This window comes from Coffea arabica, chromosome 2e (genome assembly GCF_036785885.1).
Source record: "Coffea arabica cultivar ET-39 chromosome 2e, Coffea Arabica ET-39 HiFi, whole genome shotgun sequence".
In the NCBI taxonomy this organism is placed as follows: domain Eukaryota; kingdom Viridiplantae; phylum Streptophyta; class Magnoliopsida; order Gentianales; family Rubiaceae; genus Coffea; species Coffea arabica.
Genome location: NC_092313.1, coordinates 74,618,703 through 74,635,923, shown reverse-complemented (window position 1 = coordinate 74,635,923; position 17,221 = coordinate 74,618,703). Strand labels below are relative to the sequence as shown.

General features: G+C 33.2%; 1 protein-coding gene across 1 annotated transcript; it reads right to left on the bottom strand.

Annotated features, from left to right (window-relative positions):
- Positions 1-3,522: 3,522 nt before the first annotated feature.
- Positions 3,523-9,319, bottom strand: LOC113733127 (shaggy-related protein kinase epsilon). Its single transcript, XM_027259301.2, has 13 exons — positions 9,042-9,319; positions 7,692-7,946; positions 7,473-7,565; positions 7,240-7,299; positions 6,840-7,112; positions 6,640-6,714; positions 6,170-6,226; positions 5,733-5,873; positions 5,113-5,163; positions 4,933-5,028; positions 4,661-4,744; positions 4,079-4,181; positions 3,523-3,998 (listed from the first exon to the last, which is right to left on the bottom strand). The coding sequence occupies exons 1-13, from the start codon at positions 9,099-9,101 to the stop codon at positions 3,937-3,939; spliced, it is 1,410 nt and encodes a 469-aa protein (XP_027115102.2). The 5' UTR covers positions 9,102-9,319; the 3' UTR covers positions 3,523-3,936.
- Positions 9,320-17,221: the final 7,902 nt, after the last annotated feature.

The following is a 17,221-nucleotide window of genomic DNA, read 5'->3' as shown; positions in this document are numbered from 1 at the left end:
TAAATTTTAGGAATTTTCACACCTACATACATAAGATCTCGCCCCTTGATTGAAGACACGTTGCACTGACTGAATCAATCGTTAACTTCTACACGAATTTTTCAAATCTCACTCGATCAAATTGTGGATAGAAAAACTTTTTATATTTATAAGTGATATTGTCTATGATATTACTTAAGTCCCATTTGAGTTGTGGTGCGTTTACAAAAAAAAAAAAAAAAAAAAAAAAAGAATTTAATCACTAAAAGTATTTTTAAAGTGTTTGGTAATTAATTTCCTGTAATTTAAGTATGCTAACTTTGGTAATTTGAAAGCACATTTATTAAAATATCTTGTATCAGAAATATTTTTTTATAAGTCATCGCAACTCTAAACGAGGTCTTAAAATACTAGTCAATCTAGTCTATAAGATAATGCTTAGAACACCAACCTATATAAGATACCTAATTAGCCAAATACAATTGAACAATATCATGTTAAAGCATGATTTCATTTTACTTTTTCCTTAGCATATTGAATAATACAAGAGTCTCGTTTTATTATTGAGGGATGATTGATGTGACAACCAATCATCCTATTGTTTATGTCTACTTCTGTCACGACTACTATACTTTACTCTACTCTATGAAGTCAGAGTATAGATCTTATCATTTCGTCCCCAATTTCACTACTATAAATACTTTTGTCAACCTATGAGGTATGCAATCTTGCATTCCCGACCTCACTTTAATCAAAATAGTGTTTTAGGCATTGGAGTGACCTCAAGGGACAAAGTCCCTTCTTTTTTTTTTTTTCTTGTGTTATAGGTGAGTATTGGTCGCGTTTGACCTCAACTCATCTAACAGGATCTCATTTGCACGCGATGCAAACGTGTTCTCATCAAATTACGAACATTTTTCTTTTTTTTTTTTTTCAATAGAGGAGGAGTGGGATTTAATTGTTAAGTTTATGAAATTAACAAACTCTAGTTGACAAAAATAATGTGGAACTAGCTATAACCAAGTTAAACTTGACTGAGTATTGAATTACTCAGTTCATATTTAATCACCATACGGAAACCTGCTTCGTTATACCATCCAAAAAAGAATCAGTAGTCATAGGTGGCCGTGGCCTCTTACTTGAGCATATCAGATTATCTTTCACATTCTCGATGAACTTGTATCAGATTGATGCTAGTCCAAAAATCTTGCTGGTTTTCTCTCGGATGGGACCAAGAAGACTAGAACACTCAATTTCTTGATGTGTTCATGATGGAGGTGGGAAATGTTTTGATACTTTCTAAGAAGATGCGGTGGCAGGCAATTTACGTAGAAGTACTTCCATTCTTTTCTTCATGGGTAAAATGGTTGATTTAACACCTCAAATTAAGGGAAAGGTTACAAGTATACTTTTTAACAATTTAAGGGTTAAAAAGATACTACTAATAGTTATAGAGTTAATAGTATGAAATCATTAAAGTTTAAGGACCAAATGGAATTTTTGCCCTTTAACATATTGAGTCATCAGCTATCTTGTATTTGGAGGGGCTAACCACCGGCATTAAGACCGTATGTAATTTGGATAGGTCAAGAAGCAAAATGTAGTTGAGTGGAAAAAAATTATTAGGAGGATCAAATAAAGTCAACCCTCACATTAAACATTAAAAATGCCAGAAAATTCACAAGTATGATGTTTCATTACGTGTTGAGAATGAAAAGCATCATTAGTGTAGGGTTTAATTAAGGAAACAGTATAGGCTACTGACTGATAGTAGTAATTTATTAGATTCTATAGACAATTAATGTTTCAAAAATATGTGAAGTGTATTGTCTTGAAAAAGTTGTAGACTAAAAAGATGTAGGGTTTAACTAAAGAGCTCCCAGAGAACAATAGTTAAAAGTTTTTTTTTTTTTTTTTGTGGGCAAGAATTTAGTTAATTTGGAAAAGCATCTTGAAGCATCAAATGGTGGTCTAGAGATTGCAAATTTGCAATCCTGCAATCACCAACTGCCACTCTTGCAAAATACTCGTACTAAAGAGTCGAATAGGGGTACAAAAGAATCTAATCAAGTTGAATACCTTAATTTTCAACGTTGTTTGATTATTTTAATGAATTTGAAATTTTGTTCAAATTTGACTTGTTTATTTGCCGAACCAAATTGAATGAGTTTTTTTATTGAATTTGAATGTTATCGAACATATAATACTGCTTAAATTTGATTTAAATAATTAGTAAATCGAGTTTGAACAAGCTCTTAACAAGCCAAAGCCAAAGCCAAACTCAATTTGAGAATCCAATAGGTTTAGGGTTCATTTTTCAGCCCCGAGTCAACATCTACTTCCTCGAATGAGCAAACTCATCATCTCCTCTGCAATTATACTTCGGTAATACAATCCTCATTTCAAACTTGATTACCTCTTCCCTTCACGTCTTTGTTTTTTTTAGGGTTAAATGCAAAAAACCCCCACAAACTATATGTTGAGTTGCAGTTTACCTCCTAAACTATAATAATAGGCATTTTGCCCCTTGAATGATATGTTTGGACAAATCTACCCCTTTTATTTTAAGCATTGTTATTTTTCTTTTTTCCCTATCATTTTCTTTTTAAATTCTTCCTTTTTTTTCTTTAAACATTGTTTAAATAAGTAGACTAGATTAGTCAAAATTTGTTTATTTCTTAATTTCGTATGTCAATATTTTATAAAAAAAAAAAAAATCTATGGAATACAAGATTTTTTTTCCAAATGTTGAAGTCAATGTCATTTAAGAAATTGAACTTTTCAAATATATAATAACAAAATAGAGAAATTGATTAATCAATTATTAGTAGTATCAATAGCAAAAAAGATGAACTACTATTGTTGTTTATTCTTATTTTTTATTTCACTACAAATAACAATTGCTAACTTTTCTTTTTTATGTGATATATAATGTTACTTTTATTATAAGTAGTTGAGTAACTGTGAACTCTTAATTAGTTTATAGGTACTTAAATTGTTGAATTACTAGATTAATACACTTTACAATATAAGCTACATGTAATAACAAAGAGTTTATGACAAATTATTAAGAATGAATTTAACAAATAAACAAATTAAAAAGCAGTTTAAATAATATTAAAATTTTTTATGTAAGTCTTTTCACATCGGAGAGAGATGCTGGCTAGTTCCAAGAGGGAAGGAGAACAAAAAGAAAATAAAAGGAAAAAAATGAAAAAGCTAATAGAGGGAAAAAAAAGGATTTAAGGTAGTAGGGGTAGTATTGTCCAAACATATCATTCAAGGGGGCAAAATGCCTATAATTATAGTTTAGGGGGTAAACTGCAACTGGGTATATAGTTTGTGGGGTTTTTTGCATTTAACCCTTTTTTTTTATTTGGGTCATGTTTTATCCTTCACAGCTCTGAATATATCAGTTTCACAGGTTCTCTTACGAAGTGATTATGATACTTTCTCCAAATCTTTCCCTTCCAATTCTTTCCACTCCACCAAAACCAAAAAGCCCAAAACCAAAAAAGTAACAAAGAACAAGAGACTGATAGGTAGACGAAACAAATTACATTCAGCATATATCCTACATTAACAAGGTAATTCCAGTTCGTGTGCAACCACTCTTACCCATGAACGCAGACGAACTAGACATTGCTACAACATGATAACAAACAGGGAAAACTCTCCTCATCTAATCACAGCTGAGGCATCAAACCATGTGTGCTGTTTAAACTATAGATGATCTAGTAATTCCCATAGCCGAGTCCATGAAGAACTTGGTCAGCACCTCCGTCGAAAACCAAACATATGGTCAATTAGACTTTAATACACTCCTTCCACATAAATACTCCACAAGCCGCCGAAGTTGGGACAGTTTTACTAAGCCGGGGACTAACCCCTGCATGAGCAAGTAAGCATCCAAAAACCCATTTACAAAGCCTACGGACAGCCGCAGTCCAAAAACACTCATTGCCTAGCATGTGACGGAATAAGACGATCTCGTAATTCAGTAGATGCACCAGAGAGCTCTGCAAAGAGTACCAGCATAATCCTATTACAGCACTGAGCTAATAAAGAGCTAGAAAACCAAACCAAGAACTGTACTCACCTTGAGGTGTGAAGTCAAACAATGGAGGTAGGGCTCTCCCATTTGGTAAGCAGGCATTTGGGTCTCTCAAACTATCAAAGAAAGGGTGTGCACACGCCTCCAACTGAACACAACAAAAATAATCAAAACTAGATAAATATCTCAGAAAACTCTATGAATTTCATGGTGCACTGTTCTCCAAACAGCACTACGCAAATCAAGAGCTAATATTACGAGCTTGAGACGTCTAAAAATTGGTAGCAATTCCAGGGATTCATCAAAAGCAGGGATATCTTGAAGGGACCAAGAATGACACAATTTAGCGTGCTCATAAAACTTCTAAAGGAAGCCAGAGCATCACTGCACTAAGTACTTCCCTAAGTAAAGGAAAGGGTAGATAGGTGAATATACATAGTTGAAGCTTAAGCAACCATTGATCCCATGACATAAACATACTTGGCCTCAGTATCATATAATAGCATGAAGCCCAATCAAGATGAGTAAATGTCAAGACTTCAAACACATCCCAATCAACATCGTACATGCCCAAAATAAAAAAGACTGAAAAAGTGTGTTGCCATGACATGGTACTCAAGTACTTACAGCAGTGCAGCGAAGAGACGGTGAATACTGAAGCAGCCTTGAAACTAAATCCACTGCTTCTGCAGGCATTCTTTTGTGAAACACCTAGAGAACAGAACTAAATTTCAGATTTTCCTTTCCGTTTGTCTCTAGAGAGCTGGATGGCTTTCAAATGTAACACAAATAATTCACATTGCATAGATCTAAGATAAGCCCAACTGAAGCAATTGGGAATTGAAGAAATAAAAATATGGACAGTGAGGAGTCATCATCCATATAGATCTCAAACTAACCTTGTACCACGGATGGGCTTTGATCTGAGGAAACTTAAATTCACTATAGTTTGGATTCATGCACTTAATTTCCTCCCTTGTTGGGGTTCCCAGTATCTGAAATCACAGAATGAAAGCAATTACAACACAAGAAAGAGTGATTCTATTCAAAACAATAAGACCGAAAATAGTCTTATGTACCTTTATGATTTCCACAAGCTGATCAACACCACTTTCTCCAGGAAAGAGAGGCTGCACATAAGCAGTTCTGGTACATCAGGCTTAACTTTCCTAAATTGTCCACTTGAAAAATGATAGCATAATACATTGAATTTGACAAAAAAAAATATCTGAAAAAACCCCAAAACAGGTTCTCCAAAAATTCTAAGCCAAGTCATATACAATTCAAGCATAGGAGGCACGCATTTAAAGGTAGGGAACAACAAAAGGAGAAAAGATAGTTACATACCAATAGTAGACATTTCATAAATCCATATGCCTTCGATACCTACTTCTATAATTTTAATAATGTATGGCATGCTATAAAAAGCAACCACATGTAATTAAAAGCACGTGTTTATAATGAAGCATGTATCTTGAACGCATAAAGCCTAGTAATGAAAGTAGTAACTTAGACACAAGAAGTTACTTAGCTACCTATCCAGTATCATGGAAGCAGAAAATACACACTCAATTCAACATCGAAGGGACACCATGAAAAACCTGCTACATGTTGGCGTTAAAAAAAAAATCACAAGAAGATAAATTAAAGACTAGGTTCACAAAAAAGTTTTAGGAAAAATATCAATATATTCACAAACCTGTCCTAGAAGCAGTTCAGCCATTACACAACCAACAGACCACATGTCAATTGCAGTAGTATACTCAGTTGCCCCAAATATCAACTCTGGAGCTCTATAGTAACGAGAGCATATATAAGATATATTTGGTTCACCAGGCACCTGCAAAATGAAATGCAGTCTTAGCGAACAGTATATGATAAAGGGCCAATTCCAGCTAATTGTAAACTTAAACGATGCTTTGAGATGTTCTTTTAGCTTTTGGGTTCCCAATAGTTTCTTTTATGCTGGAAGAGGTCAATTCTGAGAAACAGCCCCGAGGTACCTCTGGAAAACAGCTTTTGATTTCAAGACAAACTACCTCTTCAAAAATTTGAACTGCTTCTTTTGAACAGCTTAAAAGAGGCTAAATGAGAACAAGAAATAGGTGCCAAAATATCAGGAGAAGCACAACATACCAACATCTTTGCACTTCCAAAATCACATATCTTCAGCTGATGAGTATGGGGATTGACCTGCAGTATGGTTTTCATTATCAAACTTCAAAGTTCCGAGTTTAAAATAGCAATATGAAAGAAACAAATTAGAGAGTTTAAACCCATGTCTATCACCTAGGCCGTGCAAAGATATAAACTCCTGAATACATGAGGTACTAAATCCTCAAAACTGCTAATCATGTTCTATACTTGGTTGGATAAGAATTTAGAACACAAACCAGTCAGAGTACTCTGCACAAAACATGAGGGGAAAACAAGTGCTATTGCACAGTTCTAAGCAAGATGTTACTACAATTTCACCAACAAATGAAGACTATTGAATTAAATGACCCCCATCTAGATTAATACTAGCTTTAAAGAGGAGATAAAAATAAAAGCCCCCCATCTAGATTAATACTAGCTTTAAAGAGGAGATAAAAATAAAAGCTCACCAATAGATTTTGAGGTTTAATATCCCGGTGGCATACACCAATTACACTGTGTAAGTAATTGAGCGCACGACAAATCTGAAAAAAGCAAGAAATTGTCACCAAATGTGTCTTCAGAAGGGAATAACTAGCCAACATCCCTTCTCACTACACCACCAAGACTTCCATCCAACAAGAAAAGAACCTAGAGCAGTCAAACTGACCTGGTATGTATACAGCTGAACATATATAGTCGGCATGTGATGATTCATTCTGCTATAGTGTCTTGAAACTCGGTAGACGGTCTCAGAAACATACTCCAGCACAAGGTTAAGGTACACTTCATTCTTTTCAGTTGTAGAGTAGAAGCAGTGCTTCATTTGCACTACATTAGGATTGTCAAGCAAGCGCATTATTTGCAGTTCTCTATTCTTATATCTCCTATCTTGCAGCACTTTCTTTATGGCAACAGAATGACCTGTTTCCAGGCACTTGGCCTAGATCGCAAAACAATAAAGGGGCCAAGAAAAGAAAGCCAACTGATAAGGACAATGCGACAGAAGATTTATCAAGGCAGAAACCAAACATCAGTATACATTCTACATGAACAATTCATTCTAGTACCTGGAAGACAACTCCAAATGAACCAGTGCCAACCACCCTCTCAGCCATGTATGACAATGTCTGGTACAAAAAACAAAAATATTTCTTGACATGTAAACATGGCCAAAACTAGAAATAAAAGCACTTATGCGTGCTGCTCCATGCCAATCAGTCCTTGGCATTGAAAAGTAAAGGTAAAATCAAAAGTGCAAAGCACATGATTGGGTAATTTTCAACCAGGAAAATAAATTCACCTGTTTTTCTTCTCCATTTCGACCACCTGCTGTTGTCACAATTATTTGGCCTGTTTCTGTTCCGTTGCCACTAACAATAGCAGGCTCCATATCCTGCATGGATGCAAATCAGTAGTTAGAGACCCTAAAAATGCATTTTGAATTATTCAGAAACTGCAATGTGCTGAACATAATTCCTTTGAACCATTAAAAAGACAAAGACAAAAAATTAGTATTAACCTTCATAGTGTCCTCATGGGTATCAGATTTATCATCTCTAATTTTCATGTCATGCATTTCTCTTGGAAGTTCTTCATAGCCCGATTTTACAGGCCTAGCCACAACTTTAGATGTGCTAGCAGCAGGTTCTGCAGATGTTGATGCCATATTTTGTTCTGAAGCAGTTGTACATTTCTCAACTGACTCTGATTCAAGACCAACCCTCCAATCTGCCTCTTGTTCAATTTTTACTCTCTTTATTCCAGAATCTCCAGACTTCAAAAAACAAATGCAACTTTGTCTCAGAAACACAGGGAAGATAGAAGAAGAGAATGTACCACATCCATACCCAATAATGGGTGAAGATATAGTTGTTGAGTTGTCTGCAGCTTGTCATGTTTAAACACTAAAAGCAATGGTTTAACCCCCGAACGTGACCACCACTTCGGCAATCACAACCAGTTATTGATTGCAAATCTAAGACAACAATTTCAGCACTTTCTGTACGAACATGAAACCAGAAATCTAAGAGACAACGATTAAACAGGACATCACTGGGGAGGATAAAAAGATTACATTCTAGCCATTACCATATTCCAGAACAAAAGTTACATAACCCAAGAAAAAAAGACAAAAAAGAAAATGTCAACCAGCACCAACACCAACATATCCAAAAAAATTTCTTTTTGTTTAAAAAACTTCTTACAAGCATAAACAGGACTACCTCCTCCGTATCACAGAAGTTATTTGATGCTATATATCACAACCCAAGTATATTGTATACAAAAGCCAGAAACAAGAACAGTATATTGATACTCCTATCCAGACAACTGCTAAACCCAATGTCACACAACAACTTAAAAATCTCCCCTCCCCCCACCCCCTTTTCCTCTCTCTCTCTCTCTCTGCTCATGACAGAACAATGTTTGCAAGAACACATGCCAAAAGGAAAAAAGAGAGCATCTTTAGCTATAAAGAATTAACATAAACCAACAAAGAACCTAAAAGACTGAGTATTTTCAAAACATCGATAACAAAAACCTCTAAAAGACATAGTAAAACACTCCTAAAATATTGTCTTAAAAAAAAAAACACACACACACACACGCAAAATGGAACAAAAAAAGGAAATGCATAAACGACGGCAAAGCTCCAGAATTGCATAGCTCAGAAGAATTCTTCCTATGATCAAAATCCCAGCAAAATCCCAATGAAATTAACAAAAACAATCCAAACTTTCATATTTTAGCACAGCCAAGAAAACCCACATCAGAAGTAAGGAAAAAGAAAAAAAAAACTATGACAACTTCCTCAAAACTTTCCCAAACCAACAAGCAAATTAAGAAGAGAGAAAAAAAATGAGAAAATTACAGGATCTGAAACAGAGGAGCGGCCAGAAGCAATGCTCTTAAGCCGACGCATCACATTCATTTCCGATTTCTTATTCTTCCTCTTCTCCGCCTCAGAATCAATTGAACCCCAAAATCCAAAGAGCGGAAAGGTTAGCCTTCTGTTTCCTCTTTCCCTCTCAATTAGCCTTGTATTTTCTCTCTTTCTCCACCTCTCCAATGCAAATGAAAGTCTTTCTTCAACAAACAATGATGAAAAGTAAAAAGGGAGGGAGGGAGAGAGAGAGAGAGGGAAACCGAAGAAAATGAGAAAAGGAAAAAGAAAGGGAAAGGAAAGGAAAAGGTTTCCTGCCTCCCTCTCTCTCTCTCTTTCCTGCTTTCAGTTGAATTCAACGGAGAAACAGAACGAGAGAGAAAGAGAGAGACAATTTTAAAGAAAAAAAAAACAATAATAGTAGTAGTAGAATTGTATTAACAGATATTTTAGTATTCTTTTAATTATAACAAATTTCCTAAAATATGTTTGGTTCGTTGTTAGGATTGTTTGACTCGATGTACCGGACCGTTTGAATTCAATCATATACTTTGAAATAAAACTTGTTGCTGTTAAAAAAATAATCATTTAATTTTTATTAAAATTCAAATCTAATAAAATATTTATTAGTGAATCTAAATTATAAACTTATGGTGTGCAAGAATTTAAAATTAATCATTTATGCAACTGTACTAACATGCGTAAATCAACGTCACACTTGCAAATAAAAAAAGGTAAATTTTGAATTTAAATAGAGATTGTATAACATGTATCTAATCTCGTCAATGTAACAAATTAAATTAAAATAATTTTCCAATGTATTAAAAGTATTGCATCCATGTTTTGTTTTTAAGAGTTTAATTTTCAACAAATGTTCTCAACTGCTGGAAAATAAAATAGGGTAAATACTCGTCATACTTAGGATAGGTTCGATAAAATTAAAATTTGAAATCTCAGCCCGTAAAACTATTGAATTATTAAGTACTAAATATGATGCATTTTAATATATATCACACTAAATGATAAGTAAATAACTACTTTTTGAAACAAGTTTTATTTAGAAAATTCAATACTGACTAATTAATTCATATGTTCTACTTTTTATTATCAAACATATCTGAACATGTTAAAATTTAAACCCAACTAAAATAAATATTGAAATTAATTATCAAATATATAAATATATTTATGATACAAGTAAAATAAAATATTTTTAAAATAAATTTTATGTCCAAACTCCAAACACAACTCCGTGAAAAGTGAAATGGGCATCCATTTAAATTATTCATTAATGTGTACCCAAAATTGAAATAGAGAAAGCTATATTCAAATCAAGATCAGGATGGGGCGTCGCCTTTTCCAATGGTCAAAGTCATAGAACAGAGGCCAATCATTCCAACCATCCCTCGTTTTCGTACTTGCGGTCAAACTTGGACCTTTGAACCGTCCATCAAAGATCGGGGAGGAATCCAAGGGCGAGGGGGTTAGTTATTGGGATTTATGAAATGACAGAAATGGGTATGGCGCGCGAAGGGAATTACGAGAAAGTGGGGATTTCAGACAATTATTTATGCCAGCGGAATATTCGGGGGCGTTTGTCTACCATTTTGACTGGACTGACTCGCGGTTAGTTTAAGACTTTGAATCAATCTTTCCTTGATGTCATCTGTGCGACTTTTTTGGCATGGGGAAAAGAAAGAACATGGAAAATTAATTAATAAGAGGGTAGTTAGATCTCTTTTAAGCCCCTTTATTCAAAAATAAGCATCCTTTGTTCCTAATTTCTGCAATTGTGGTTCAAATATCACTCACCTTCTGGTCTGTTTGGATTGTAAGTTATTTGGGATTTTTTACTGTAGCACTTTTTGTGATGTGAAGGTTTGTTTGGATTGCTTCATATTTCCCCAATTTTATTTGCTTACATCATCTTTACAATTTTCAATACACCTTTTTATCTTCCCAATATCTTTTTATCTCACATATATCATATGTGAGAAGATATATGTGCGATAAAAAGATATTGGGAAGATAAAAAGGTGTATTGAAAATTGTAAAGATGATGTAAGCAAATAAAATTGGGGAAATATGAAGCAATCCAAACAAACCTTCACATCACAAAAAGTGCTACAGTAAAAATATCCCAAATAATCCCAAATAACTTACAATCCAAACAGACCAGAAGGTGAGTGATATTTGAACCACAATTGCAGAAATTAGGAACAAAGGATGCTTATTTTTGAATAAAGGGGTTTAAAAGATCATGATCACGCGACTGATGTTCCCTAAGTAGAGTCTTGGAAACATGTCAAGTACACTTTTATACAGATAAATGTTAGTAGTAATATGTGTTAAACTATTTATAGGCACTAATTATTAAGGCACCTAATGTGATGAAATTGAAGTGAGTTAAGCGGTGTGATAAATTCGCTCTAGTGGGATTAGTTTCTTGTACTCATTTGGATCGCTATTTTTAGGAGTTTTTGTAGAAAAAATTACTATATTGATTTAATATATGTGAGATAAAAAGTTGATTATGAAATATATTCATGAAAAACATAAAATTTTTTCTGCAAAAAAATCACAATTCAAATGAGAATGATGTGATTGATTGTTCTCGCATTAAGTTGCAAGAGCTCTTGCCTTACGAAATATTTTTGCCATGATAAAATATTGTTTGGATAGGAGTTTATTTGGATGATTTATTTGAGATAATTACTGTAACACTTTTTGTGATGTGATGCATGCGAGATAAAAAGGTGATTGGAATTTGTGAAACAAATTATTTTATCTCAAATGATCTCTTCCCAAACACACTATGGAGAAAAACAATTTGGTAGAAATACAAATACACAAAAATAATGCACGAGGGGTGAAATTCAGCTGTTATCTGAACTTTTTCAGAATTCTTGTTATTGTCTTGTAAATCATATGTTTGCCCCACTAGTATCTAATATTATATGAACCTTAGAATTCTTTTCCCCCGTTTTGAGCTTATTCTTGTTAGTCTCATAAATGTTTTGGTCGATGATTATCCACTAATAATAATAAGTTTGTGGAAATGCTGCAAATTATACCACAGTATGAGCATTCACAAATTCGATATGGTTTTTGCACAAAAGCTAACCTAGAGCTAATCTGACCCGCAATACGCAGTTAATCATAGACCATAATCTATATGCTACAATGAAAATACATTTAAAAAAGAGAAAATTGATTAAAACATTCACCACATTTCATCAAATCAATTTTTTTCATCATTCACTTTTAAAATTTCAACTTTGCATCCCCTACAGATTCAAGTTAGCAATTTTTGGTTCCAGTTTAAGTTTTTAACCAATTTTAACCTGAAATTACCATGTCACCCACATGTAATCATTTTTTATGTGCAAAAAAGTTAAAATCTCACTTTTTTAGTGATAAAAATGAATAGAGATTGGGTTGTATCTTTTTTTTAGAAGAAAAAATGAATATAATTCAAGTCATATCCTATTTTTTAAGGGGAAAAAAATAAACATAAATCGGGTTATTTTTTAACTATAAATAGACATTAATTTTTTTACTCTTAAAAAAATGACCATAAATGAGTTATGTGATAGATTTAGGGTAAAGGGTGGTAAGAAAATTTAAATTGTCATAAAATTTTATCAACTTGATTTGTAATGGACGTAAAGTTACCATTCTAAAAGTAAGAGACAAAAAAATTTATTTGACGAAATATGAGAAATTTTTAATTAACTTTCCCTTAAAAGGTAAATTGGGGTTCAGATTCTCTACAATTACATCGTCAATGATGACAGATAGATGATGTCGTTTACAATTAGACCAAGGAGGTTAAATATAGGTTTTATTGTGTTTTTGTATACTGTTGAACCTAATCCCAATGCTATTGACCAGCTGAGGATGTCATAAATCTAGAAAAAATTTTGGATTAATCAAAATATTCCTATATGTAAAGCGTGACAGGTATCTAATGCAAACACTAGTCTATTTTCACGTCATTTTCTTCATTCTCATTGTTACTCATATTAATAATGTCAAATCTACAGGTGAATTTTTCGTTAACCCATCATTTCTAACTATCATGAAACTTCTACTCCCTTTTTCTAGCTGGTCAAACGTTCGAAGTTGCAAGTACAGAGCGGATATCTTTCCCACTAGGTTATATGTTTAGGCCTTGCTTGGATTGCTGTTTTCCGTAGAAAAATTTTATCATTTTCCGTGAACACATTTTCCTATTACCTTTTTTCCTCACATACATCAAATCGCTACAGTATTTTTTCCATGAAAAATGACGGAAAATGCAATCCAAACGGGACCTTAGATAAAGGACCAAAATCGATGATCATTTCCCATCTGTGTGAGACATTCAGCTATCTGCTTTGATATTTGTAACGAGCAATTGCTCCACTTTGGAGAGCGGAGATTATTGTGGTAACCTCACTATGTTGAGTTTAAGCATTTGGAACCGTTATTAATTCAAATTGTTCTTTTATATATTATCAATGTATAATTTTCTTTACATTTACACTAACAGGTTTAGATCATGCTATATAATATGAACTTAAATTTGAAATTTAAATCATGCATATGTGTCGTACATTCATAGCTACTAGTGTAAAAAAAAAAATCACTATACTGACAGTATATAAAATATTAATCCTATTAATTTATACATAAATAACTAATTGTACAGTTGGTATAAAATATTAATCCTATTAATTTATACATAAATAACTAATTGTACAGTTGGGATCGGGAATTGGGCTAGCAATATAATATTTTAAAATTTTTTATTTATTAGTATGAAATGTCTATTTTATTCATTGTCTAAAATTATAGAGGAGTAAAATATAAAAGATTAATCTTTCCTACACTGATATAAAAGATTAATCTTTCCTACACTGACAGTGTATACACTATCAGCGTTGGATGAATGATAACTGTGTAAAATTTGAATTTGAAATTCAACTTTTACACACATGTCATGAATCAAACAGTGATAGTATATACACTGTAAGTGTATGTAAGATTTACGATGAGCATGAGTCCAAATTCGAACTCGAGTACGACAAAACAAAATCAAGTTGGAGCTAATGCGAAACAAAAACGAACTCAAAATCGAGTTCAACTTTCAAGAGTTTGAGTTTAAGTATTTTAATTTGACTCGATTGTACTCTCAGTAGTATAACCATTGCTACATTATCGGTGTTTCTGTATTCCACGCAACCCTTTTTCTCTCTTTGCTAGACACATAATCGATCATTAAAACACGAACAAGTTATTGGACAAGGATTGGCCGTGCGTTCTTGGTCTTTGCACTGCCAGGTGAATAGTGCCAGATTCTATTCACCGCTGCTCCACTGTGCCATTCTAACAGGGGATTTAACTTTAGACCCAACTGGATAACACTAACCTTTCTTGAGCAATGATGCCACTAACACTTGGCCAGGAAATAAAAAGGTGCTCCTCGTATGCGTAAAACAATCGAAAGTTTACCCGAAAAGAGAAAAAGAATCAAGCATGTATATAAGAAGAGAAAAAGAGTACTTAACGAAATTCTTTTGATTGGATTGTTTTAACATAGTAATTACTATTCAAACTAGCCAGCAAATTGAGCATGCTGCTGATTTATCGAGGGAGCTGAAAGAAAGATTAACAGGAAATCAATCATATTCTGGCATCTGGGGCGTAGTTCTTGAGTTACTTTTTCTTCCCGACAAATCAAATCAAACAGTAAAAAGGAAAAACAAGCATGGAATAGGGGAATTTTTTTTTTTTTTGGGACTGGAGGGATGCCTAAATGTCTAATTACAAGATGTTATTAGACGACTGTGGGAGGCACCCATCAAAATCTGTAGTAAATAGATTTGATCGAGTCTGAAGGATTTCAAAATAAAGTGATATCTAGTTGCAAAATTTATACTCATCTGTGCCAAAATACCAATGCATGAATTTCTTTTTTGGCTACGGGAGGCACCTTCTGAATCTGCACCAAAATAAACATTTGCTCGTGTCCGGAGGACTTGGAAATAAAGTGTGATACATCATTATCGCTGAATTTATGTTCATATTTATCAAAATATCAGCATATGAATTTCCTTCTCACCTAGGGACATAAACGAGTCGAATCAAGTCGAGATTTGGCTTAATTGAGTCAAATATTAATTTAGTTTTATGAAACTCGAACTCGAATTCGAGTTCGACGAGTTCAAAATGTAAAGTTTGAGCTTAAAAAAAATTAATTATTTTATATTTAAAAAATAAATGAAATAATAATTTTTCTTAACAGATAATAAAATACTATGAATATATATAATTTTACTATTAAAATAAATAAATAAATATATATATATAATCGAGCCGACTCGCAAGTTAAATATCTTTGAATTCGAGTTCGACTTAATCAGTTCGAATTCGAGTTGAACTTAATGTTGACCGAGCCCAAAAGACTCAAACTGCTGGCAAGCAGTTCGATATGTTTGCAGCTCTATTCTCACTAGAGATAAAATACATTCTCATGAGCGATTAAGCAACTCCCTGAATTTCAAAAAATGTAAAAAAACTTTGCCACTTAAAATTTGTTTAAATTACTATTTCAAGGAATTTTTATAAAATATATACTATAATGATTTTATAATATATGCAATAAAAATATAGTTATGAAAAACATAAAAAAATTTTGTGCAGAAAAACATCATCAATTCAAACAAGACCTCATCGGTCTCGCATGATACACAAGTTGAACAGTTAAAATCTTACAATCTTCAATCTATTCCTATAATTGCCCCCAAAAGCATTTGATTTTTTTTTTTTTTTTTTTAGATTTTGGGGTCGCCTTCATCTATTCTACCATGGAATTTTGAAATAAACATATTGCATGATGCTATTTTTATTTTCTTTATAAATCTTATTTACTTAACATTAAACCTCTTATATGCCCAACTACATGAATTATTACCGAACTAAATATTCATTTGACAGTTTGGACGCGTACCATTTTCAATCTATCGTAATGTACATCTTGTTGTTTTATAAATAATATTAGTAATTGGACAATTTTATAGCATTAAAAAATGATCATAACTTATTATATTTCGTTGTTTTACTTTTATAACATTGAATAAATTGATTTATGTCTATTAATTTATAGCAAACAATTTAATGTTATATCAAAATCTACAAACCACATGTTGTAAATTTAATATATAATTACTGCACCCCAAAACTTTGCGACTGGGCATCAACGAGCGATGCCCTGTGGGCCCTCGAAAGAGGAAAAAGCCCAAATCCATAGCAACCCCCCACTCTGTAGCCTGTATCAGTTAGTGAACACCAATCCAACCAATTTTGAGGTTGCAATGAGCAAAGCCCGGGTTGAAATTTCAAATTTCTTGTGCACCAAATATGCCCAAATCCCGAATAAGGGTTGGGGCCTGAAGTGGGGCCAGGTCCTTTTTTTTGAGAAAAAAAAAAAAGAAAAAAAAGAAAAAAAAAAATATGCCCAAATCCCTAGTGGCATAGATTGAGTTCTCCTATTCAACTGCACAATTTGGCACAAATCATCCTGGGCCAGATGCAAACTTTCTGCGTAGATTTGCTGACGGTAATCTATCATGATTGAGTAGCTTAAGAAGAAAGCTTATGTAGAAGGAGGCCCAATAAAGAAGCAGCATAGTTCAAGAATTGGATTGTGATTTTCCGTAAAAAAAAATTTCATATTTTCTATGAACACATTTTTTAATCATCTTTTTATCTCGCACATATCAAATCATTACAGTATATTTTTCTACAAAACTCCTAAAAATAGCAATTCAAACAGGACCATAGTTCTTGAAGTATAATGAACTTGATATTGGGCATATTCACTGGAAGCCCAACAATGTAGTCCAGGTTATAATGGCTGCTCGCTGATATATAAGCTGGGTTAACAAGTAATTGTCCGATAAAGGATAGGTGGCATTATGTGCCCCAATGTTTGGGCATATTAATGGACCTAGTGTTCAGTGAACCGACCAACTAACTACGTGGGCTGGGCTAGCACTAAGCATTAGAAAGTGATTGTTGTTTTGTTATTGGAGACAAATAAATGATCCATTGGCAAGAATGGAAGTAAAACTAACTCATAAGAGTTTTTTATGCTTACCATGGATATATATATATATATATAT

Bases quoted from the DNA above. Each gene is read 5' to 3' on its own strand.
- LOC113733127 (XM_027259301.2), bottom strand. From the start codon at position 9,101: ATGAATGTGATGCGTCGGCTTAAGAGCATTGCTTCTGGCCGCTCCTCT. The intron at 6,227-6,639 runs GTGAGCTTTTAT...ACCATACTGCAG, and splicing joins TTAAACCTCAAAATCTATTG to GTCAATCCCCATACTCATCA. The intron at 4,745-4,932 runs GTTAGTTTGAGA...TCTGTTCTCTAG, and splicing joins AAGCCCATCCGTGGTACAAG to GTGTTTCACAAAAGAATGCC.